This window comes from Microcaecilia unicolor, chromosome 1 (assembly GCF_901765095.1).
Source record: "Microcaecilia unicolor chromosome 1, aMicUni1.1, whole genome shotgun sequence".
NCBI classification, from domain to species: domain Eukaryota; kingdom Metazoa; phylum Chordata; class Amphibia; order Gymnophiona; family Siphonopidae; genus Microcaecilia; species Microcaecilia unicolor.
The window spans coordinates 464,172,328-464,198,578 of NC_044031.1; the positions used below are offsets into that span (position 1 = coordinate 464,172,328).

The 26,251-nt window shown below is 44.0% G+C and overlaps 1 protein-coding gene across 2 annotated transcripts in view; it reads left to right on the forward strand.

Annotated features, from left to right (window-relative positions):
* The first annotated feature begins 10,705 nt into the window (after window positions 1-10,705).
* The window catches only part of RALBP1 (ralA binding protein 1), a 98,466-nt gene continuing 82,920 nt past the window's right edge, over window positions 10,706-26,251 (forward strand). Inside the window, exons 1-2 of one of the 2 annotated variants that reach the window (XM_030213394.1) lie at window positions 10,706-10,820; window positions 16,501-16,794. In XM_030213394.1, coding sequence (XP_030069254.1) covers window positions 16,551-16,794 — 244 coding nt within the window. In that variant the 5' untranslated portion in view covers window positions 10,706-10,820; window positions 16,501-16,550. The remainder of the gene's footprint in view (window positions 10,821-16,500; window positions 16,795-26,251) is intronic. The other variant, XM_030213391.1, reaches the window with a different exon arrangement.

A 26,251-nucleotide genomic window follows, 5' to 3' on the forward strand; every position in this document is an offset into this window, starting at 1 on the left:
TGGCTTCAGAGAGATAAGCAGGAGTAGTAGTTATAGAAGAGAGAGAAAAGCTTTTGCTAAATAGTGGAGGAGGGAGAACTATGAAGAGAGCAATGATACCTTTTCATTTGAAAAGTTGTGATAACAATTGGAGGTTAGCAACTAAGGACAAAAATAGTAATGTAAGTTAAATAGATATTTATATTGTTTTGTATGTTTTGTCATCCTATTAGTTTGTATTTTCATTTTCACCTTTTCATTTTTTTTCTTGATGCCTCTTCTAGGGTCCTTCCCTCCCCCTCCCCTCACCTTCTGTTTGTATTGGATGCACCACAATTTGCAATAGCATCAGAGTGGTTTACAAATCATCATAATAAACAAGAAAAGGACTCCTTATATGCTGTAGGATAGGAGAAGTGTGCCTGTTAAAGACCTCATCAGTAATACAGAGAGCAGATAAAACTGGAAGGTTTTCATGCCCCCTCCTTTGTGGCTATGACTTGGGGAAAAGACAAAGAATGTGTTTTGAGGGCTAAGAGAGCTCTGCTCTTAGCAAGAGAGAGTAGAGGTGGAGCAATAAAAAAAAAAAGCTGAATGCCTTGTTGATTTTAAAATTTTAAACAAGCTCTCATTGGGAGAGGAAGTACTAGGAAATCATTTAACAAAAGCTAGGCATGTATAGGGATATGAAAAAGAACTGTAGAAAACAAGCATTGGGGTGTATTTTACATTTTTGAGATTTAAAGTCAACATTTTATAGTGAATTCTGGATTGGACGGGGACCCATTAGAGGAGTGATGCAATCATATTTATTAGCATGACAAAACAGATTGTGGTATTTTGAATTGTTTGCAAGCATTTGAGTTCTATAGAGGGCAAAATTCCATAAACATTGTCATGTACGTGGAGTTAGCTACAATATAGCTTTCTTTGTCCACTATATGAGTGGGACAAGCAAATTGTGTAATGGTAGCTGTTATCAGAATTTTCTAAAACCCCATCCTACAAATTATGCGAATCCAATTTCTATTGCTCCTAGAACTGACAAGCAAGGAAACAAGCCAATTATTATAAAAATAAAGGCTATTTATTTACAAGCAAGTAATACAACCAAAGGCGAAAACACAAATAACTAAGAATTATGTGCAAATGTGAGGTAGCTCAGGAGAGTAAAGACAGATGTTCTTGTCAGAATAAATACACACAAGCTCTGGGTTTAGGACCAGAAATCAGGCTTCCTATTGTTACTCTTTAGGAATAAGAGAGCTGGCATAGAACCTGGATGTAGATGAGGGTAGCAGGTGATGTCAGTGCAGGACACCAAACAGCTATATTCAGAAAAGCCCAGGCAGGTCTCAGCAGCACAGCAACATAATGGATGGCTGGTAGAAACCTGAAATGAGGATAGTTCAGGTCAAATGGAATAACCAGCTAGTTTCTTGATTTCAAGAGCTATTTCTTTATATGGTTCTGGTGGAGACCTTATCTTTGAAAAAAAGCAAGCTGCTCCCTATGTTCTGAATATTTGGACCTCAGAAACCACATTTTATGTCACTGAAGATGCAGTTTTTGGAATTCAGGAAAGTCTCTGAATCCAGGCACTGGAGTGGTTGGGTCAAGCTGGTCTCTGTACAAGAAGTTCAGGGCACCGTGATCTAATATAATTTGCTCCTCCAACATTCCAGTGTGTCTCACTGGGATCGTAACCACCTGCTGACATCACTCCTCCAATGTTCTTCTCCAATGTTCCAATGTGTGTCACTGGGATTGTAACCACCTGCTGATGTCACTCCTCCAACATTCTCCGTCCCCCCTCCCTCCCAGTTCCATGGGACCCTGGAACTGGGAGGGAGGGGGGGCACTGGAACTCGGAGGGAGGTGGAGGGGGCAGGGGAGAGATGCTGCACATGGATGGAGGGGGCAGGGCACAGAGGATGTTGCCTGCATATGGATGAATGCAGGGGAGAGAGCATAATGCAGGGGAGGGAGGGGACCCTGAAACTCGGAGGGAGGCAGGGAGGGGACGACCCTGGAACTCGGAGGGAGGGAGGGGAGGGGATGATGACCCTGGAACTCAGAGGGCGGGAGGGAGGGGGGACCCTGGAACTGGGAGGGAGGGAGGGGCCTGGCACACACTCATGCTCACACACACTCTCTCACACACACACACTTGCACCCAGTCTCACTCTCTCTCTGTCACACACACACACTCGCACAATCACTCTCTCTCTCTCACACACACTCTCTCAAACATACACACTCCGAGGAAAACCTTGCTAGCGCCCGTTTCATTTGTGTCAGAAATGGGCATTTTTTTACTAGTTATACAGTAATGACATCAACAAAGTAGTCCAATTCCAGCTGATGAGCAAATTCAGGCTAAAGTTCACTCTGTATTGGGCTTTGCTCTTGCAGGAGATTATCAAGCCAAGCTCTGTATTACAGCTATATAGATAGAGCCTAGAGCCCTTGCAGGCATATCTAGAGCATGAATAACCAAGGTTTGCAACTAAGTTTCCAAGTATGATTAGATATATTTATCTCTTTCACTTCTTGCCATCCTTTTTTCGTTTATCTTTCATAACCATCTTTCACTTCTCACTCTATTCCCTCTTTTCTTTTTCCCTTTTTTCAGTGACTCACTTTCTCTCATGCCTAGCATACCCTTTTTCAGTAATCTGATCACTCAATTTACCCTCCCCCCCCCCAATAAAACACTTCCCAGTCCTCCATATGCCCCTCAGTCCTCCTCTTACTGCCCAGTGCTTCAGCCCCTTTCTCTCAATTTCTCACACCATCTTTCACCCTCATCCCTCTTGCAGAGACTCTTCTTTGTCACCCCATCTCTTCAGTCTGCAGTCACCAAGCTCACTTCTCATGATACAACTAGAATTTCTCATCCTCCTCATTTAGTCCATCTTTGATGCCTCTTTTCCCAGGCTGGAAACTCTCGGAAGGTGCATGTATGTGTGGAGGAACTGGTGCAACCAGGATGTGTGATGGTACACTTAACCAAAAAGCTTCTCACTTTGTCATGTCTTCCAGTGGCCTTCTCCTCACTGCTTTTGTGGAAGAGTAGCCTAATGGTTAGGTCAGTGGGCTTTGATCCTGGCAACCTGGGTTCAATTCCCACTGCAGCTCTTTGTGACCTTGGGCAAGTCATTTAACCCCCCCCCCCCCCCATTGCCCCAGGTGCAAAAACTTAGATTGTGAGCCCTCTAAAGTACCTACATACAATGTGTACAGCACTGCGTAGTAGTACTATAGAAATGATTAGTAGTAGTGATTCATATTTTATCTTCTGTCATGTAATATATAAGGAACCTGCACAGTCCATCCAGTCTGCCCAACAAGGTGGTCAAAATACGCATACTTGATAGTGATCTGTCTGTGCCATTTTTGGGACACAGACCATAGGCGTCTGCCCAGCGGATGGATTTGTTGCCTAGGTCCAGCTATTGGATTTGTTGTCTAGGTACCACTCCTTCCTATCATCACACATCAACAGCTATGAGGTCGTTTGTTTTTATTACATTCTCATTTTATATAGGAATCATCTGTGTGTATCCCATGCATTTTTCAATTCCATCTGCCCTTTCCATCCACTGTCTTCCCTCTCTCCCCATTCCACCCAGCGTCTTTCTCTGCCCCCTCCATCCACTGCTTTCTTGTATCTGTTCATAATCTGCCCTCTTTTTCTGCCCCTTTCATCCACTGCCTTCCCTCATCCCCTTCCATATGGCACTTGTGTCTACCCCACTCCCCCTTCCACCCAGCCTGTGCCCCCACCCCTGCTTGATCCACCATCTCCCCGGCTCTTTATATCTGTATCTCCATTCGGAGATTCTTCTCTGTCCTTTCTCAATGCTGCTGCTCCAAACCAGCAGAACAGGATAATCGCAGGGCCTGCACCTACCTGCTGTGTTCCAGAAAAGGAAGTGATGTCAGATCGGCAGCCACGGGATCAAGTGCAGACCCCATGATTGGTCATCGATCAGCAATGCTTGTTTGCTGCCACTGCCAGCCACTACTGCTCATGCACTGCTGGACTCTGGAGGAGGAGGAGAAGCAGTGGTGGCGAAGGAAGCTGCACATGTTCGATTACTGCAATTCCGTCTATGCTATGATGCTATTTAACAAATACTACATTTTCTGACGCATTTTGTTGATCCAATTATTTAAACTAACAGAAAAGGCATTAGTACATCTTTATGGTAGGGAAGGGGCCCACAGTTTTGTTTTTTTTTTCCAAATTTGTATCAACCAATAAAATATAATCTAATAATATACATGAAAGATTACAAGAATATTAAAACTAAGGCTCTCATACTAAAGAGCAAAGTGATGCAATATTTTAAAATTAAGATTGGTTAGTATGGTCAGAGCTCACAGGGATGGGGAAAAACTTTGTTCCCATGTCATTCTGTACTCCAGATATGACTCTGCAGACTCAAACCACCTCCAAAGCTCAACTGGGGACCAGTTGACCAACTGGACCAGGAGCAAATCACTCAGAACCAGAGGCTGAAAAGTGTGTCCATCCACATGCTAGAGATAGAAAATACTGAGAAGTTGGACTGGATGCCAAGAGAGAGGTATGGCTCAGCTCAGTTTTCAGTTCTCTATCTTCATTTGCTGGTTGATGGACACAACTATCCCACAAGTTCTGGAATACTGGGAAGCTACGTAATGGAAAATGCTTTAAGAAATTACATTCAAAGTAGTTAAAAGGGAAAATCCTTTTTCAATATTGCATTAACAGTAAAATAAAGCTACAGGGCATGTAAAGATCGTATATTCATAAATTCCAAGGCAGTAAGCGTGAGAATGCACAGTGCAAATGCGAGTTCATGCACGTGTGCATAAACAAGTATAATACAGGAGTCTGAGAGACACCCTTTTCTGAACACACACATTAACAGGAGCTCTCTCCTTAGAGATTTTCAAAGATGGGTCCTGCGCCCTTCCTCCAGGCAGCTCCCAGACAACCCCAACACAGCGATTCAAGGAGGTTAAAGCTGGTCTGAGGTATCAATGTCTCCTATGGCCAATGTTCAAAACTAATGTCAGCATTAAAAAAAGTGGTTACTGCCTCATTTGTGCATACGTTATTGTGTTCAAAATGCTCAAAGGGCTCGAGTGCGGGTGATGACATGTACATGTTGACATGCTTACTGCAAATTCTTTGTGCGCATGTGCCAGGCACGATCCTACCCATGGGTGTGGGGATTTACGGTGGATCAGTGGGGTAAGCCTTTTTGAAGAGGTTGCTTTTTTTGTGATTTCCTGAAGTTTAAATGGTGATGGATTGTTTTCACAGCTTTTGGGAGTCCATTCCATAGTTGTGCGCTTATGTAGGAGAAGTAGGATGCATAAGTTGTTTTGTATTTAAGTCCTTTGCAATTAGGGTAGTGTAGGTTTAGGTATGATTGTGATAATTAGATTCTGTTCCTGGTTGGTAGATCTATGAGGTCTATCATGTATCCTGGGACTACACCGTAGATAATTTTGTGGACCAGGGTGCAGATTTTGAAGATGATTCTTTCTTTGATTGGGAGCCAGAGCAGCTTTTCTCGGAGGGGTTTGGCACTTTCGAATCGTGTTTTACCAAATATCAGCCTGTCTGCTGTGTTTTGGGCGGTCTGGAGTTTTTTTTTGTGAGTTGATCTTTGCATCCTGAGTAGATTCTGTTGCAGTAATCTGCATAACCTAGGACCATTGATTGTATTAGGTTTTGAAAAATTTCTCTCAGGAAGAAAGTCTTTAATCGTTTAAGTTTCCACATTGAGTAGAACATTTTCTTTATTACGGAGTTTACTTGGCTCTCAAGGGTAAGGTTGCGGTCGATTGTGACTGAGTATTTTTAGGCTGTCTGAGGTAGGGAGGGTGTGTCCTGTGGTGTTTATGGTTGTGGGTTTGTACTTGTTATGTTGAGATGAGAGGATGAGGCAGTGTGCTTTTTCAGTGTTCAGTTTCAGTTGGAATGAATTTGCCCAAGAGTCCATGATGTTCAGGCTGTCATTGATTACATTGGTTATTTCTGTTAAGTCATGTCTGAAGGGAATGTAGATTGTAACGTCATCTGCGTAGATGAACGGGTTGAGTCTTCGATTGGATAGGGATTTTGCCAGTGGATCATCATTATATTGAAGAGTATTGGTGATAATGGTGATCCTTGGGGTACTCTGCAGGCTGCTTTCCACGGTGGTGATATGTTTGAGTTTGATTTTACTTGGTATGTTCTAGTGGTTAGAAAACCCTTGATTCAACTGAGTACGTTTCCATCAATCCCAAGTGGCCAAGGAGTCTTAGTAGTATATTGTGGTTTACCATGTCGAATGCGCTCGACATGTCAAATTGGAGTAGGAGTATGCTTTTACCTGTGGCTATTTCCTTCTTGAATTTCGCAAGAAGAGTGACTAGGACAGTTTCAGTACTGTGGTGGGGGCAGAATCTTGATTGTGAGTAGTGTAGTATTGAAAACTGTACTTATGTAAAACAGTAGCAAACTTGTGAAGTGTGCATTGTTTTGCATTCTCTCTGTTAGGGAGATGGAAGGGGAGTTTGGGGAGTGTTCGAGGGAGGGAAGGTTATATTCAAAATGTATTTGTCTGTGCTCCAGAGCTTGCTTTGTTATTTGCATTGCTGTATTGTGGATTTCATTGCAGTGCTATATGCCTTATTTTTTTTGCTGCTGATGACAATAAAGATCTTTATTGTCATCATAAGCAAATAAACTGCTGCCCTTGCCGCTGCTGTCATTGAGCCAAGCCAGGCTGCAGGGGAATGAGGACACTTGGGGGGGGGGGGGAGCAACGGCGACCTGCAGCGACCGACAAGCCGGACTGGGCATCCAAGCTGCTGCTACTGCAGCTTAAGGCTATTGTTTTTATGTAGAATTTCTGCACTAAAAACGTGAGCGCGCCTTAGTAAAAGATGCCCTTAGTAAGCTCTGGAGCACTGACAAATAAATTTTTAATAAAAACCCTCGCCCCCCCTTCACAGACCCCTCGAAAACTGCCCCCCCCAATCCCCTCCTAACACACTGAGAATGCAAAACCTAGGAGATTTAATAAAACCTCACAAGTTTGCTATTGTTTTCAAGCAAGGAGGTTTAATAAACAGGAGACCAAGGGATTCTTTTACTAAGGTGCTCTGTAAAATGGCATTTGGTAGTGTAGGCACGGGTTTTGGGTGCGTGCAGATTCATTTTTCAGCACACCTGTAAAAATGCCTTTCTTAAATTTTTGCTGAAAATGGACATGCAGCAAAATGAAAATTGCTGCGCGTCTATTTTGGGTCTGAGACCTTACCGCCAGCCATTGACCTAGCAGTAAAGTCTCAAATGGTAACAGGGTGGTAATGAGTAGCCTAGTGGTTAGTGCAGTGGACTTTGATCCTGGGGAACTGAGTTCAATTCCCACTGCAGCTCCTTGTGACTCGGGGCAAGTCACTTAATCCTCCATTGCCCCTGGTACAAAATAAGTACTGAATATATGTAAACCACTTTGAATGTAGTTGCAAAAACCTCCAAAAAGAGGTATATCAAGTCCCATTTCCCTACACACGTCAAATGCCACTTGATGCATGTCCAATACTTGCGTCTGAAAATAAAAATTATTTTTCGGACATGCATATCAAATGTGTGCCAAAAATAAAATTACTGCAAGAGCCACGCGGTAACTCCATTTTGGCACACTGGCGCACATAGACGCTTAAACGGCTTAGTAAAAGGGCCCCCAAATTACCTCAAAATGTTGAAACCATTTAGGCCAGTCTCATTTTCCCATTCCCCACACAGTCGTCATTGCCATTCACTCAAAACAAAGCAAGCAAACCTATGAGCTGCTGCATCCACGTTGTCGCTCTTTATTGTTGGTAGCATTTGTATTTAATCTCACTTATATTTTCAAACATGCCAACTTGTGCAGTATACGGATTCACATAGAAGTATAATAACGGAATAACAATTTGGACAATATAAGTTTCCCCTTCCCAAGGAGCCGTCATCCTCATTCACTCAAAACAAAGCAAGCAAACCTATGAGCTGCTGCATCCACATTGTCGTTTTTTTTATCGTTGGTCCATCTGTAACAAGTCTAAAGCTGTTTCAGTTCGATAGGCAGTGCCTTAAAAGATGGAGGACAAAATGTTTTTTTTTTTTTTTTACTTATTTGATAGCTTTTTAATTTATTTGAAAGCTTCTGATATGTAGATATAAATAACATGAAATAATAATTAAATATTACTACTACTATAAATCATTTCTATAGCGCTACTAGTCGTACACAGCGCTTTACAGTTGAACATGAAGAAAAGACAGTCCCTGCTCAAAAGAGCTTACATTCTAAATCAGGACAGACAGACAGGACCAATAAGGATAAGGGTAGGACAGACAGAAGGACACATAGGGAAAGGGACTATTGAAGAGAGGAAGACAAGATAAAGGTTACGAGCAAGTGACAAGTTAGGAGTCAAAAGCAGCATCAAACATGTAGGCCTTTAGCCTAGATTTGAAGGCGGCTAGGGATGGAGCTAGACGTAACGGCTCAGGAAGCCCATTCCAGGCATAAGGTGTGGTGAGACAAAAGGAACAGAGTCTGGAGTTAGCAATGGAGGAGAAGGGTGCAATTAGGAGAGATTTGCCTAGTGAACGGAGTTCCTGGGAAGGAGTGTAGGGAGAGATGAGGGTGGAGAGGTAGTGAGGGGCTGCAGAGTGAATGCACTTATAAGTCAATAAGAAGAGCTTGAATTTTATACGGAAACGGATAGGGAGCCAGTGAAGTGACTTCAGGAGAGGGCTGATATGGGCATAATGACTTTGGCGAAATATTAGTCATGCAGCAGAATTTTGAACAGATTGAAGAAGAGAGAGGTGGCTGAGTGGAAGACCTGTGAGAAGCAAGTTGCAGTAATCTTACTTATCACTAAATCTTAAATATCACTAAAACAGCATAAAAAATCATTATAGCTGGTAGATAGAGCAATTTTAAGCTTTGTATTTTGAGCTAATTTTTCTATACTAAAAACTAAATAAATACTCTTGTTTACAAAATTTAAGTGAGAATATCCTATTCACAGGCAGCTCCTTGTGACTCTGGGCAGGTCACTTAACCCTCCATTGCCCCAGGTACAAATAAGTACCTGTATATGTAAGCCGCATTGAGCCTGCCATGAGTGGGAAAGAGCGGGGTACAAATATAACAAAAATAAAATAAAAAATACAAAATTCCTGATGGGTTCATCTTAAATATTGTCATAATCTGCCTTGGCAAGCCTGTTGTTATAAAGATGATAGAGTATATGAAATTAAATGGAAGTAGAATTAAACTCACCTTTCATTGGGGCACATGGAATCACATCTTCGTCTGTTTTGTACAACTTTACTTTTAGATACACAAATGGATTATTCTGTTGTTTGAGCATGTTTCAGGGACAAGTGGTTTATAAGTCAAAATAATACAAATATTTTCTGTCAAACATCGCTCATTTGTTGAAACATAACTAAGGGCTATATGCAGTCTATTGGTTTTCTTATATTTTGTTCTCGTTATGGCTTACACTGTGCCAAAACTGGAAATACAGTGAGACAAAATAACTGAATTCAGTAACATCCAAAACATATTTTGTATGTTTTAATCATCTTTATTAAAAGCAAAACATGTTGTTGATAAGCTTCATACAGAACAAGAAAAAAAACAGTAAACCATCCAACATGGCACAATAAAAACTTTTACAGAGAACATACCCCAAGAACCCTTCCCCTCCCTACTCCCCTCCCTTCCTATAAGCCCACCTGACTGTTTCCACCCGCCAAAATAACACAACAGATGTACAGATTAGGACTCAAAGCATTTCAAAACAAGCACTGCCACCACTGTATGCAAATCTCTCTCATGAATATTCATTGTCAATATCCTGACAAACCTGACTGCCTTGGGTAACTCCAGGACCAGGTTATCCTAACTACCATAAGAGGCAGACATGGTCGTATAATGAACATATTTGTACTTGGGTAATATAACTAAGAAAACTATTAAAAATTATATTAAAAAGCATGAAGTTGACTTGGTTAACTTCTGTTGTATATCAACCAGTAGTAAATAATAGTAATAAACAATATTAAGTGCATTTTTATAAATACCACTGCATTCTTTTCAAACAAAAGGAGCAAGTCCTCACAAACCATCTTTCTCTTTTGATCTAGGCACAGGGGAAAAAAAAGCTTTAAAATGTTCCCTGGTTTCAACCTAATAAGGATATGAATGTCATATAAATAAATAGATAGAAACTCGGAATGTTGAGCACTTGATTCTCATTATGTCTGTTTTAGCGGCCCATTACCAGGAGAAAAAAAAATCTCTGCACGAATAAAACATGTGCTAGGGTGTCCTTGTAACCAGCCCCTCCAACTGACCACTGATTAAGATTGATAAGAAATGACTACTCTCGTATGCTGCACAAGCTGCCATGTTTGAAACTATAAGTGATATTAAATAAAAATGCTACTAACAATAAAGAACGACAAGGTGGATGCAGCAGCTCTTAGGTTTGCTTGCTTTGTTTTGAGTGAACGAGGATGACGGCTGCGCTGGGAAGGGGAAACTTACATTGCCCTAATTGGTTTCAGCTTTCTGACGTCACTTCATCGCATGCCTATTAAACCTCCTTGAGCCCAGATGATAGACGAGATAGATTTTATGCCATATCCTATCATTAAACGTCCTTCGCTTTCCTTCTCCGTTGCAACTTCCTGTTTCCGGAAAGGCGGGACGCCTCAGGAACAGAGCAGTTGTTTAATAGGGACGGGGCAGCGAAGAAGGAAAGCTGCGGGATTGTTGGTAAGCAATCTCTGGAATGAGTTTGATGGTGGGGGGTTTGAGGGAGCGGTATTGGATCGCTGACAAGGAGTGGAGCGGAAGAGGGAATGAGAGATGGCAGACAACGGGCAGGGGAGACCGGGTCCCTAATGCGTGTGAGGAAGGGTGCTCTGTGAGTGGGAGGGAAGCCGAATGCGTTTGTCTTGGAATCTTTGAGAATTGCATTTACAAAGGAAAGGAAAAAAAAAATCATGCACTCGGATTAGCCTAATGGTTAGCGCACTGGGTTGAGAACTGGGTTTGAGTCCCACTGTGGCTCTTTGTGATCCTGGTCAAGTCTCTTAGGAGCCCCTTTACTAAGCTGCATTAGGTACTAACGTGTGTCTAATGTAGCTTAAAATAGCGTACTGTGGGACATGATCCTGTGGTATCCGCTAAATCTGTGTGTGCTAACTGCACTGTAACCATAGGCGCCCCCGTATAAGAGGCTTGGGGAGGCTAAGCCTCCCAGCCCAATCGTGGACTTCCGCTTGTGATGTAGCCCACCCCGCGCATTTTGATCTTTTATTTCCGTGGCAGCGACGTCAATGAGGAAAAAGACTACAGGCTCGCCGCCAGCTTCTTCTCCCTTCTCTTTGCACACAGTGTCCTGCCTTCTGCGGTGATGCATTTCCTGTTTCCGCGAGAGCGGGACACTGTGTGCAGGGAGAAGCTGGCGGCGAGCCTGTAGTCTTTTCCTTCATTGACGTCGCTGCCGTAAGCTCCGCCCCCTTTAGCCTCCCCAAACAGTTGGGCTACCGACCGTCTATGACTGTAACAATTCTTTTTGGGAGAGGGTATGTTTGGGGGTGGAGAGTGGGTGTTCCTGCCCTATCCAGTTAGCAGAGCCGCATTAGTGCACGCTAACTGGTTAGCGCACAGATACCATGTGAGCCTTTCCGTTCTACAAAATGGGTGGTGGTAAGTGTTCACACACTAATATGTTTAATGGCAACATTAGTGTGTAGACAATAAAACAAAAAAAATACAAAGAGGCCATTTTTACTGCTATGGTAAAAATGGCCTTAGTGCATGGGGAAAACCCACATATGGGCATGCAAAGGCCACTTTTTACTGCAGCTTAGTAAAGTGCCCCTTAATCCTCTATGGCCTCTGTATAAAAACCTCCAAAAACCTTAGATTGTAAGCCCAGTAGAGGCAGAGACACTATCTGTATATAATAATGTAAACTGCTTTGGTTGTACCACAGAGATGTGGTATATCAAGTTCATGATCCTTTGTTCTCACAGATAATAATCAGCCTTCAGTGCCCACATCAGCCACAGCCTTATTTGGAACCTGCTTCTGTTCCAAAAATATAATCTGATTGGCAAGGCAGATTAAAAAAAAAAGTTGTAACTTTGATATTTATTTTCTTACATTTACAGAAATGAAGTATGGTCATTGGGACTCATTTAGTGGCCCTTATTCTAAGCAGTGCTAAAAAGTGGCCTGCACAATCCCCAGCATGGGTCTTTCCTGCACGCTGAGACCACTTTTAGCGCTGCCTGTAAATGGTCGAATTTTGTATTTCTACAATAATGGCTACATGCTAATTTTCACATTATCGCGTAAGCATTTACTGACACCTATTTTGTAGGCAGTAAAGGGCTCATGCCAATCCTGCACTAATCAGTGTGCGGCAGTGCCCTTGTGCTAACAGATTAGCATAGTCATGCCCACTTTCTGCCCCCAAACACACCCCCAGCGCTAAAAATGATTTCTATTTTTTAACATGTAGATAGCACTCACACACGTACAAAAATTACTGTGGGTTGTCTGAGCACTCCCCTTGGTAGTGCATTTTAACCTGTGGTAAGCATGCTTTAGTGCTTAACACTGCTTTGTAAAGGGCCCTTTAATTTGGTCCTCCACCAAACTCTTGGCCTGATCCCAGTTGTGCAGTAAAAGACATTTAATAATCCTTGAACAGATATCTGCACAAGCTGTGCTGCAGGCCTGGCCTTATTTGGCATAGTCTGAATCCATTTCTTCCTTTTTACCCAAAGTTAGGAAGAGTTAACCCACTCAAGAAACAGTTTCAGAATTCCAAAAAGGCTGAATCAGTAGACAGATTTCAGTGCTTGGTAATGGAAAACTAATTTTTAAATGTTTTCAGGAGAAAATGCCTGCCATTGTGGCCTGTTTTTCTGGTTTTTTTTTTCCAGCCACTGAATAGTACTTAGTTTTCCTAATGTCTGCCTCATTGAAAATGCTTCAGTCTTCTCTGATCTGTCAGGCAGCTTTAATATGGAATTAACTTGTTAATCTTATAGAAACTGGAAGTGATTATCTCCTTTTTAGGAGATAACTTTTTTTTTTATTATTCTGGAAATTTGTAAACTTGTAATTTTCATGACTTGATTTGGTGTACTTAATGTAGTTCCCAGAGTATGCTTTGGCTTCTTTTTCTGTGTCCCGCTTTAAACTTTTGGTATATGTGAGTAATAAGCCATAATGTAATGTAATCTTACTTGAAGGCTGATGAAGCCTTTCCCAGTCTCTTGGCAGCATTTCTGAAAATTCAGTAGTCTGTTGACTTTTGAAACTATTCCCAGCCAAAAACAATGACATCAGCCAGAGGGGCTCCACACTCTGGACATAGCAAGCTCACTTGGGCTGAAGTAAAGTTAGAAAATGGCATGGTAACCTTTCTTCAGCCTCCAGAATACGGGAAATGTAGGTGGCTGTAGCTGTCTCCTAGTTTCAAAATAAATAGCTGTAAGCCCATGATGTTTTTCAATATCTCCTTCCCCAGCAAACCAATAGTGGGAAATGCATAGAAAATGGACATGGACTCTACATGCAAAAAAAAAAAAAAATAGGACAGGTATGTGTCTGCTGCAGCTATTATCACATGCCTGCATTGCAGAGGAAAAGGAAGTGGCAGCTGGAGGAAGGAAGCTGGATTCTTTGCCAAAGTTGTAGTTGCTATTGAAACCACTCTGGAGAGGCCAGAGCTGCTGCTTGAGAGGAATCAAGCCATCAGTGAGGAGGAAGGCAGAAGAAACTGGTTAAACCGGGAGGAGGGGAAGAGTGGGAAGAGGATACAGGGAAGGGTGTAGAAAAAAAAAGACATGCTGGGGATAGAGAGAAGGAAGAAATATACTACTAGGTGAGAGGAATAATGCTGGGGGAAAGAGGGAAGGTGGAAATAAGGGAAATGTTGGAAAATGTGAAGGACCGATAAAAGATGGCAGAGTAGAAGGAGATAGGGGAAAAGGAGGAAGTACAAGGAGACATGCTGGAGGAAGAGGTAATTAAAATGTTCGTTTAGCCCTGACAGTGATTTTGAAAAATTGTTGTCCTTTTACATACAACTTCTGGAATCCTTATTCCAGGGATCCTAATCTGCTTTGCGTACAGTTTTGCTTTGTTCTGGCTTCTGTCCACCAAAATGTAGTCTGTTTGCCTGGAAAAATGGTGAATTATTTTTTCTTTGATGTTTCTCTCCTTTTGATTAGTGTCAGAAATTTCTGGGAAAAATTAAAATTCAATAAAAAAACTGAAACTGAAGGTCCCTTCAAATTTTCCTAAATGATGCAGGTTACATACATGTGACTTTTTTTTTTATTTTTTATTGTAAGCTGCCTGATACTATTGGTGAAAGGGTGGATTATCAATATGAAAAAATTTAAAAAAATAAAAGTTTATAGGCTCCTTTTACAAAGCCATAGTACTGATTAGTGGCATGCCAAATGCGACGAAGCCCATTCAATTCCTTTGTTGCATTTGGCACGTGGTAATTACTACCGTGGCTTTGTAAAAGAAGCCCTCTATCAACTGTTGTGCTGTTTTGGATGTTTTATTATTGGTTCTTGAAGAAAGAATGATCTAATAATTTTGTGGCCTATAGTTAGGGCTACAGATTTTATTAAACACTGATAACCCTCTCTCCCTCCCTCCCAAAGCAAAAAAGTAAAATAGGTGTTCATTGCATAAAAACTAGAAAAACCTCACTTCCCCTAATGCTCTTTCACCCACTTCTTTCTTTCCTTGAATCTTCAATTTGGTGTTTCTGCCTTTTCTGTACTGATGACTCTTCAGCTGGCCATTTGTTTTTGTTTTTTTTCATAGCACAGGCACCATTGCTGGATGTCTTTTCTGTTGGAATCTAACACTGATTTTATTGTACTCTTAATTAGCTGGAAAATAAACACTGAAATTTATAATTTATGAGCACCTAAGAATTGAAGTCCTAGCTACAATATTCTATAACTGTTTTATGTGGAGATGTGCAGCTCCATGTTTTAATTCTGATTGGTTTGTTTCCCATTGTGTTGGTTTTTCATTTTGGCACTGGGCATCTCCTGGGCGTCTAAATGACGTTTAATGTGAGCAAGTGCAAAGTGATGCATGGGGGAAAGAGGAACCTGTGAATTATAGCTACGTTAGGAGTCACAGACCAACCAAGAAAGGGATCTAGGTGTCGTCGTTGATGATACGTTGAAACCTTCTGCTCAGTGTGCTGCTGTGGCTAAGAAAGCAAATAGGTATTATTAGGAAAGGAATGGAAAACAAAAATGAGGATGTTATAATGCCTTTGTATCGCTCCATGGTGCGACCGCACCTCAAATATTGTGTTAAATTCTGGTAGCCTCACCTCAAAAAAGATATAGTGGGATTAGAAAAGGTACAGAGAAGGGCGACGAAAATGATAAAGGGGATGGGACGACTTCCCTATGAGGAAAGGCTAAAGCGTCTAGGGCTCTTCAGCTTGGAGAAAAGGCGGCTAAGGGGAGATATGATAAGAGGTCTATAAAATAATGAGTGGAATGGAATGGTTAGATGTGAAGCGTCTGTTCACGCTTTCCAGAAATACTAGGACCAGGGGGCATGCGATGAAGCTACAATGTAGTAAATTTAAAATGAATCATAGAAAATTTTTCTTCACAACGTGTAATTAAACTCTGGAATTCGTTGCGAGAGAATGTGATAAAGGCGGTTAGCTTAGTGGAGTTTTAAAAAAGTTTGGATGGCTTCCTAAAGAAAAAGTCCATAGACCATTAAATGGACTTGGGGAAAATCCACTATTTCTGGGATAAGCAGTATAGAATGTTTTGTACTTTTTTGAGATCTTGCCAGGTATTTGTGACCTGGATTGGCCACTGTTGAAAAGAGGATACTGGGCTTGATGGACCTTTGGTCTTTCCTAGTATGGCAATACTTACATACTTATGTTTGTCTTTTCTGATGCAGAGTTGGCATTCCCCCACAAACTTTGTATGATTTTGATAAGATGTTGAATGCTTAATAGAACAGAGCTTGTGTGTTTAATGTGCAGCTGCTTTTCTTCAAAGCTGGCCTGGCTTTGAATGGATGTGTACCTTGTTCAATTTCCTTCTCTCCTATCAAGTTTCATGTGCTGTTTATATGCGAAAGCTCATGTTTTCAGGAAGCGTGAGGGGGAGGTGGCATCTAGGAAAGTGTTTAATTGGTCCTTGTGTAGGTGTAATGAGCGCTGATTCACTGATGAATTCTTCACACTATTGGAGTAGTTTCTTACAAAATGCTGGCAAAAGGTGTTTCATTGGCATTTGGTTTAATAAGGTTTCTCAATTATTAAGCGGGAGGGAGAAATAGATCTTTCTTCTGAAAGCAACTGACTTGTTCCTTGAATGCGTTAAATCTCTTCAAAGACTGCCTTCTCTTTCTGTTGCAGGTATAATGGACAGGTAACAAAGGACAGCCTGACTTTAGTGTGGAGTCAGGATGACAGAGTGCTTTTTGCCTCCCACCAGCAGCCCTGGCGAGCACCGCAGGGTGGAGCACAGTGGATCTCTTGCTCGCACTCCAAGCTCAGAAGAAATCAGCCCTACAAAATTCCCTGGGTTGTATCGGACTGGTGAGCCTTCCCCTCCCCATGATATCCTACATGATCCTCCAGATATAGTGTCTGATGATGAGAAAGAACATGGAAAGAAGAAAGGAAAATTCAAGAAGAAGGAAAAGAAAAGTAAGTAGGCCTTTCTGCACTCTATAGTTGTCTCAGTTTTGTCTGAGGAAAAATATTCTATACTTTAATCATATACCATTTTTTCCCCATCATCACTACTGCAGTTCTTCTGCCAAAGGCAGCAGCAAACAATTAAGAATCCCTTGGCAGGAAGAGAGCCTTCTCGGAGCCTGTGCCCCCCCCCCCCCCCCCCCCGCCATTGATTTTTGTATACCTGTTACTGCCTGTTGCATTTCTCTTATCAGACCCTCCATTGAGACTTGGGTATGTTCATGAAGCACACAAACTCTCTGTTTCTAAGGGATGTCCATAGGCCTTGCTGTTCTGTTGCCCTGCTGTGAACCAACTTGTGCGTATTTTGGTTGCACGATAATGCATTTTGCCTAGTTAATTCTTTTACATAAGTTTGAAATATTAAGGTAACATTTACTTGTAATTTTTTGTTACGGAACAAAATCCCTAGTAAATCTGACTGCAAGTGAACACTTTTTCTCTTATGCAAATTGGTTGTTGTTCTTGTGGTTTGCCCCGTCATGCATGGTCTACTATTACCACTGCTACTTATTTACATAGTGCTACTAGATGTATGCAGCGCTGTACATAAAAACATAAGAGACACGCCCTGCTCAACAGAGCTTACAATCTATCAAGACAAACGTGACAAGGGATTAGGGAGTTTTTATTGTGGGAATGATTAAAACTAACATGGGTACTGAACAGGTGAATACAGGGTTAATAGTTAAAAGCAGCTTCAAAAAGGTGGATTTTTAACCTAGTTTGAATAGGGACAGAAAGAGAGCATGACATACCAACTAAGGAAGTCTCTTCCAGGCATATATAGCACAGCAAGATAAAAAGGAACAGAGTCTGGACTTGGTAGTGGAAGAGAAGGGTAGATATAAGGGTGACTTCCTTGTCATCAACAGCAGATGAATCCATTAACTGATGGGTTATATCCGCCTACCAGCAGGTGGAGATAGAGAACACTGAAAAACCACAGTGACCTTGGACGGCTAGCCCCTTCTGCCTTCAGTATATCTATCTCCCAGCAGGTGTGGACGTCGCTTGATCAGCTCCTGGATTTCTGCCTGGGGTGGCTCCTGTGCTTTGCCAGTAGAGCGGGGGTGTTGTGGCTGGTGGTGCCCACTTTGAAGGCATACTTTTTTGTTCCCTGTTCCTGCCTTTCCCCATTCCCCCTCCTCCTGGAGTCCCTCTGTTGCTGCCTGCCTCCAACTTTCCTCACAGTATAAAAAAAAAAAAAAGGGCGTGCTTACAGCGTTGCTGTTCTGAGGCTTTCTCCAGAGATTCTGGTTCAGTGCAGCTTGACCGGAGCTCGTTGACTCAGTCTTCTGAGGTGAGAGTGGTGCCCAGCTACTCCGGGGAGGTTCCCGCGGACAGCGTTCTGTGCGGGGTAAGTTTTGGTGTGAAGCCACCATTTTATTTCTATATTTCCATCCAGGTGGGCGATGGTTGCTAAAGGCATTGAGCGCTGCTCTCGCTGTGGTAACCGCAGGTCAGCAGCGGATCTTTGCAGTACGTGCTCCTTAGACGCTCGTGCTAGTACGGGCATGCCGAGCGGTGATTCTTCCCGCTCGATGGAGCTGGCAGCGGGTGCCATTTTGGAAGCGCCGTGTGTCTCGACCCTCGCGGTTGCGGAGGAGTCTGAGTGCAGGGGGATGCCTCATTCAGAGGCTGCTAGAGGAGCTCTTTCCTCCGCTTCTCCTAATTCAGGGGCGGAGGGCCAGGGTGAATTTTTCTCCCCTGAATTTGTGCTGCTGATGCATAAGGCCTTTATGTTAAAATGGACTCTGCTGGAGGCATCTGACACTACGTTGCGGACTGGATTCCCTCCAGGTTTTGATAGTCCAGTGTTGGTTGCTGAGTTTCCGCCTTCCCCGAGCGTTGGACTGACGCTAAACGTAGACGGATAAATTCCTCGTCTGAGGGTGGCACCTCTCCTCCCCCCCCCCCCCCCCCCCCCCCCCCCCCCCCCGTGGTCAGGCTGTGGGGAGTCTGAGGAGTCTTGTGGTCCTCATGGACGGATGATCCAGATGAGGGTCCCTGTTTGCCACAGGATTTGGATGATCCTAAAGCGGTACAGATTTTCCACCGCGACGAGCTGCCAGCGCTTATAGTCTGATGCCTTGCAGGCCCTTTCTATTGAAGATCGGCCGAGGGCGATGCCTCCTCTGTTAATCCTAGGATGGCTAGTACTAAGAAGCCTTCTCAGACTTTTCCTATGCATAACTCCATCTAAGAGCTTATTTCTGCTCAATGGTCTGACCCTGATGGGCCTTTGAAGGTTGCCAGGGCTATGGGTCAGCTTTATCCTCTGAGTTAGGATTACTTGACCCCTTTGGGGATGCCTAAAATGGATGTGTTGGTCATGGCCATGACTAAAAATACCGCTCTCCCGGTGGAGGGAGGGGTCGCTTTGAAAGATATGCAGGACCGGCAGCTAGAATCCGCGTTGAAGCGGTCCTTTGAAGTCTCTGGCCTTTCTTAAGGGCGGCAATTTGCAGCGCCTGTGCAGTCTGTGCCTGACTTTCCTGGTTACAGCAGGCGGGTGTTATGCCTGAGGATGGTGCGGGTTCCCTCTCTGGGGTTGGCCCACATATGGAGTCTGCCCTGTCTTTTTGGATGATGCCCTTTATGATCTGGTCAGAGCTTCGGCTAAGCAGCTCTCTGTGGTGGTTGCTGCCCGCCGCCTTCTTTGGCTGCGGCATTGGGCGGCTGACATGGCCTATAAGCAGAGGCTGATGAGGTTTCCCTGTCGGAGCCTTCTGTTGGAGTGGAATTGGAGTAGATTGTTTAAGACCTAGGGGCCTCTAAGTCCCAGCGGTTACCTGAGGATAAGCCGCGGCCTTCTTCCAAAAGCTCTGCTTTCCCTCCTCTTCCAGGCCACGTTTCCATGAAGCGCGCAGCCCGGGGCGCTCTGCTGGGTTTTCTCAATGTGCTCGTTTTCAGCAGAGGAACTCCTGTCGCTCGGACAAGCGTTCTGCAGCGGCCGACCAACGGTCAGGAATTTGTGGGCGTCCTCCACATTGACGGGACGCCGGTCCGCTCGTTGATTCCTGCAGTAAGGGGTTGTCTTTTCCTCTTCTTCGAGGAGTGGACCAAGACTTCTTCGGATCAGTGGGTCCTGGACCTGATCAGAGAAGGCTACCGATTGGAATTCGGTGTCCCGGTGAGAGATGCTTTTATGGAGTCCTGATGCAGCACTGCCGTCTAACGGGCGGCGGTACAGGAGACCTTGCAAGTCTTGCTGCACCTTGGAGCAGTTGTTCCGGTGCCTCCTGCCGAACGTGGCTGCGGTCGCTACTCTATTTATTTTGTGGCCCCTCGAAAAGGCAGGTCTTTCAGACCGGTCCTTGACTTACGAAGAGTCAACGAGGCCCTAAGAGTGCAACACTTTCACATGGAAACCCTGCGCTCCGTCGTTTCGGCGGTAGAGCCAGGAGAGTTTCTAATGTCTCTGGACCTCAAGGAAGCATATTTGCAAATGCCTATTTGGCCGCCGCATCAGCGGTTTCTCCGGTTTGCGGTTTTGGGCCAACTTTTCCAGTTTCGGGCATTGCCTTTTGGCCTAGCCACAGCTCCCCGTGCCTTTTCCAAGGTGATGGTGGTGGTAGCTGCCTTTCTCAGGCGAGAGGGTGTCAGAGTTCACCTGTATCTCGACGACTGGCTCATCAGGGCGGATTCGGCAGATGAGTCGTCTCGCCATGATCAGAGTGATAACGGTTCTTCAGACTCTGGGCTGGATGATCAATTTGCCCAAAAGTCCCTGAACCCCTCTCACTCTCTTGAGTATTTGGGGGTCCGGTTCGACACAGCCTCGGGGTTTGTCTTCCTTCCCGACCACAGGCGATGCAAGCTTCAGAATCAGGTCCGTCTGCTCCTGCGGATGCCTCGCCCTTGAGCTTGGGACTTTCTTCAGCTCCTGGGGTCGATGATGGCCACCATGAAGGTGGTTCCCTGGGTGAGAGCTAATTTGAGGCCGCTGCAGATTGCTCTGCTCCAGCATAGTCTCCGATTTTTCAGGAATTCCAATGCAGACTAACGTGGCTCCCTGCGGACCGGCACAGTATGGATTGGTGACTCTCCGACTGGAGGCTGCGACTGGGAAGGCCGCTCGTGCTTCCTTCTTGGTACCTGGTGATAACGGATGCCAGCCTTTCGGGCTGGGGAGCTCATTTACAGGGAAGCTATGCTTAGGGTCAGTGGACACCCGTGGAAGTGGGGTGGTCCATCAATTGCTGGGAACTAAGAGCGATATTCCAGGCTCTTCTAGCCTTCCACAAGACTCTGGAGGGGCTTCTTGTTCAAGTTCTGTCAGACAACTCGACAGCGGTGGCCTACATCAATCGCCAGGGCGGCACTCTGTGCAGGGTCCTGCCTGCGGAGGCCGCTCAGATTTTCCAATGGGCCGAGCTCCTTTTGCATCTGCTGTACGCAGCTCTCATAGCAGGTCTGAGCAACCTGCAAGCCGATTTTCTCAGCAGGCATCAAATTGACCCGGCGGAATGGGAACTGGCAGAAGAAGTTTTTCTTCAGATTTGTGCCAAATGGGGGACTCCCGGATTGGATCTAATGGCGTCAGGTGCAAATGCCAAAGTCCCTCGCGTTTTCCGCAGAAGGAGAGTTCCTCGCTCGGCGGGGTTGGATGCACTGGCTCAACCCTGGCCCTCAGGCCTCCAGTATGTGTTCCCTCCTTGACCCTTGATCGGGCGAGTCCTCCTGTGGATTTGACTACACCAAGGATTGGTGATTCTCATCACTCCGGGTTGGCCAAGGCGTACATGGTACGCGGATTTCCGTCGGATGCTGGTGGAATCTCCACTTCCTTTGTCTCTGGTGCTGAACCTGTTGGTTCAGAGTCCAGTCACTATGGAGGATTCCTTCCGATTTGGTCTTACGGCCTGGCTCTTGAGAGAGCGCAATTGAGAGTCAAGGGCTACTCTAACAAGGTCATCTCCACTCTCTTGCAGGCCTCCACAGCTTATGCTCGGATCTGGCGCAAGTTTGAGGTGTGGTGTATTTCAAAAGTGGTCATGCCCACGCTGGCTACAGTCTCGTCGGTCCTGGACTTTTTGCAGGACGGCTTACAAAAAGGCCTGGCTTACAATTCCCTGTGGGTTCATGTGGCAGCGTTGGCATGCCTCCGAGGGAAAGTCTCTTGACTTGTCCCTTGCTGCTCATTCGGACTTTGTCCGATTTCTCAGAGGGGCGCTTCGGCTCCGTCCTCCTGTGCGGTCGCCGTGTCCGGCCTAAAATCTGGGGCTGGTGTTCAAGGCTCTTCAGTGTTAGCCTTTCGAGCCACTTCTGCGAGCTTCTGAGAAGGATGTGACTTTCAAGAAAGTCTTTTTGGTGGCCATGACATCGGCTAGACGCGTATCTGAGCTTCAGGCGCTTTCCTGTCGGGCTCCTTTTCTACAGTGCTCGGAGTCCGAGATACGGTATGTGCAGTGCCTGCCTTCCTGCCTAAGGTGGTTCCAGCGTTTCACCTGAACCAGCCCATTTTTCTACCTTCCTTTTCTAGGGAGGACTTCCGGATCCCTTTGGGCAATTGTGTCTTTTGGATGTCCACAGGGCTCCTTTGCTGTATTTACAGATGTCAAATGACTTCAGGACTTCTGATCACCTTTTTGTATTGTTGACAGGTCCTCGACACGGATGTTCGGCGTCCTAGGCCACTATAGCCCGTTTGCTCAGGGAAGTAATTTTTTCTGCATATCTGATTTCAGGTCGGTCTCCGCCTGAAGCGTTTAAAGCGCATTCCACGAGAGCGATTTCCTCCTCATGGGCTGAAACGGGTGTCTTTACTCTTCAAGAGATCTGTCGTGCGGCTACTTGGGCTTCTCAGCTCTCGTTTGTACGACATTACAGACTGGATATTGCTGCGAATCAGGACATGCATTTTGGAGCGCAAGTGCTTGCTTGCGGAGTTGCCTGTTCCCACCCTACTTAGGGAGTGCTTTTGTACATCCCATCAGTTAATGGATTCATCTGCTGTTGATGACAAGGAAGGGAAAATTAGGTTCTTACCTTGGTAATTTTCTTTCCTTTAGTCACAGCAGATGAATCCATGATCCCTCCCTGTCTGACTTTGTTTTTGTTGTTCAAATCTTTCATGCAGATATTGTATCTCATCGGGAGGAGTTGATGATCAGTTCTCAGAGTTTCTACATGCTGTTCTATCGCAGGAGGTTGAGAACGTCCCTCCTTTGTTTGGTTATTGCTCCGGTTCTGGGGCGTTTGTTCACTGTGAGGAAAGTTTACGTTATTTTACCTTTCTCACTGTGCTTTGGAAGTTTCATATACTGAAGGCAGAAGGGGCTAGCTGTCCAAGGTCACTGGATTTTCAGTGTTCTCTATCTCCACCTGCTGGTAGGCGGATATAACCCATCAGTTAATGGATTCATCTGCTGTGACTAAAGGAAAGAAAATTACCAAGGTAAGTACCTAATTTTTCCTTACTAGATGATTGGAGTTCCTGGAAAGAGGTGTAGGGAAAGATACAAGTGCATTCATTCTTCAAACTTCTCTTGCCGACTTACCGAGGAGCTGAACTGTGTATGGAAATGGATAGGGAACCAACGAAGTGGCTTGAACAGAGGGGTTTTGTGAGTGTAGTGACACTGGTAAAAGGTAAGTGGGGCAGCAGAATTTTGAACAGATTGATGGGAGAGAGAGATTGTTTAGTGAGAGACCTTTGAGAAGCAAGTTGCAGTAATATGAGCATGAAGTGATGAGTGTGAATAAGGTTTTTAGTAGTGTGTTCAGAAAGGAAGGGACAAATTTTGGTGATACAGAGAAATAAATTACAAGTTTTAGCAGTCTGTTGGTTTTGTGCAGAGAGAGGAGTCTAAGATGACCCCAAGGTTGCAAGCTGACGAGATAGGGAGGGTTAAGAGTGTTAACCACAGAAATAGAGAAGGGGAAGAGGAGAGGTGGGTTTAGATAGACATATAAATTCAGTCTTGGCCATGTTCAGTTTCAGATGGCGGTGAAACATCCAGGCAGCAATGTCAGACAAGCAGGCTGAGACTTGGGCTTGGATTCCTGGTGAAAGTTTTTGTGGAGAGGTAGATCTGGGAGTCATCAGCATAAAAATAATAATACTATGGGAGGAGATCAGAGCACCCAAGAGAACAAGTATAGAGAGTGAAGAAAAAGGTCCCAAGACAGCCCTGAGATATGCTGACAATGGAATGGCAGTGGAGAAGGATTCACCAGAGCAAAGGATGCACATTATCCCCTTCAACTTCAATCAGTTAGTAGATCCAAGGAAAAAACACAATTTGAAGTGCCTGTATACATATGCTAGAAGCCTAAAAAATAAGATGAGAGTATAAGCACTAAATGATGAGGTAGATATCATATGCATCTCAGAGACTTGGTGGAAAGAAGACAATCAATGGGACACTGTGTTAACAGTGTACAAGTTGTATCGTAATGATAGAGAGGATCAAATTGAAGGGGGGGGGGGGGGGTTGCGCTTTATGTTAAAGAGGGAATTGAGTGAAATAAAATAAACATTCCACATGACACAGATAGCAGCATGGAATCATTATGGATAGAAATTCCATGTGTGACAGGACGAAGTAGTCTTATAGGGCTGTACTACCGTCTTCCGGGTCAGAACGAACAGTCGGATGAAGAAATGTTTACAGAGATTAGGAAAGCTGGCAAATTGGGCAATACTATAAATTATTGACTGGATAAATGTTACATCAGGGGGTGCCAGGGATATAAAATTTCTAGATGTAATAGACGACTGTTTCTTGGAGCAACTGGTCCAGGAACCGATGAGAGGGGGAGCCATTTTGGATTTGGTCCTTGGTGGCGTGCAGGGCATAGTGCGAGAGGTGGCGGTGTTAGGTCCCCTGGGAAACAGTGATCATAAGATGATCAAGTTTGAGCTATTATCTGGGATGAACCTGCAAAGGAAAGCTACTGTAGCTGCATTTAATTTTCGAAAGGACAACAACAATAAAATGAGGAAAATGGTTAAAAAGAAACTATAAAAGGATTGCCTGCAAAGGTTAGGTCACTAAATCAGGGGTTGACGTTATTCAAAAATACCATTTTGGAAGCCCAGTCCAGATGCGTTCCACGTATTTGCAAAAGTGGAAAGAAGAGAAAACGTCAGCCAGCATGGTTAAAAGGTGAAGTAAAAGAAGCCATTGCACCCAAAAGATTGGCCTTCAAAGAATTGAAAAAGGCCCCAAATTAAGAAAATAGGAAGCAACATAAGCACTGGTAAGTCAGATGCAAAGCATTAATACAAAAGGCTAAAAGAGAATATGAAGAGAAACTTGCCGCAGAGGCTAAAACTCACAGTAACAACTTTTTCAGGTACATCAGAAGCAGAAAGCCTGCGAGAGAATCCGTGGGACCGTTAGATCATGAAGGAGCAAAAGGGGCACTCAGGAAGGATAAGGCCACAGCGTAGCAACTGAATGAATGCTTTGCTTCTGTCTTTACGAAAGAAGATGTAAGAGATCTGCCTGTACTGGAAATAGTTTTCAAAGGTGATGATGTGGCGGAACTGAAAGAAATCTCAGTGAACCTGGAAGATGTACTGAGCCAAATCGACAAATTAAATAGTAGTAAATCACTGGATCGGATGGCATACATCCAAGGGCACTCAAAGAACTCAAGCATGAAATTGCTGATCTGCTGTTGTAATATGTAACCTGTTGTTAAAATCGTCTGTAGTACCTGAAGATTGGAGTGTGGCCAATGTGACGCTGATTTTTAAAAAGGGTTCTGGGGTGATCTGGGAAATTTTAGACTGGTAAGCTTGACGTCGGTGCTGGGCAAAATAGTGGAAACTATTATAAATAATAAAATTACAGAACACGTAGACAAACATGGTTTAATGGGACAGAGTCAGTATGGGTTCAGCCATGGGAAGTCTTGTCCCAGCAATTTGCTTCATTTCTTTCAACGTGTGAATAAACATGTGGATAAAGATGAGCCAATTGATGTAGTGTATCTAGATTTTCAGAAAGCTTTTGATAAAGTTTCTCATGAGAGATTTCTGAGAAAATTATGAATCATAGGATAGGAGGCAAGGTTCTGGTGTGGATTAGGAATTGGTTATTGGACAGAAAACAGAGGGTAGGGTTAAATGGTAATTTCTCTCAATGGAGGCGTGTGAATAGAGGAGTGCCACAGAGTTCTTTACTAGGACCAGTGCTATTTAACATGTTTATAAATGATACAAATGACGAGTGAGGTGATTAAATTTGCAGATGACAAAATACTATTCAAGGTTGTTAAAACACGTGTGGACTGTGAAATATTGTAGGATGACCTTAGGAAACTGGAAGACTAGGCATCCAAATGGCAGATGAAATTTAATGTGGACAAATGCAAGGTGATGCACATTGGAAAAAATAATCCAAATCATAGTTACCTGATACTAGGGTCCACCTTGGGGGTCAGCACT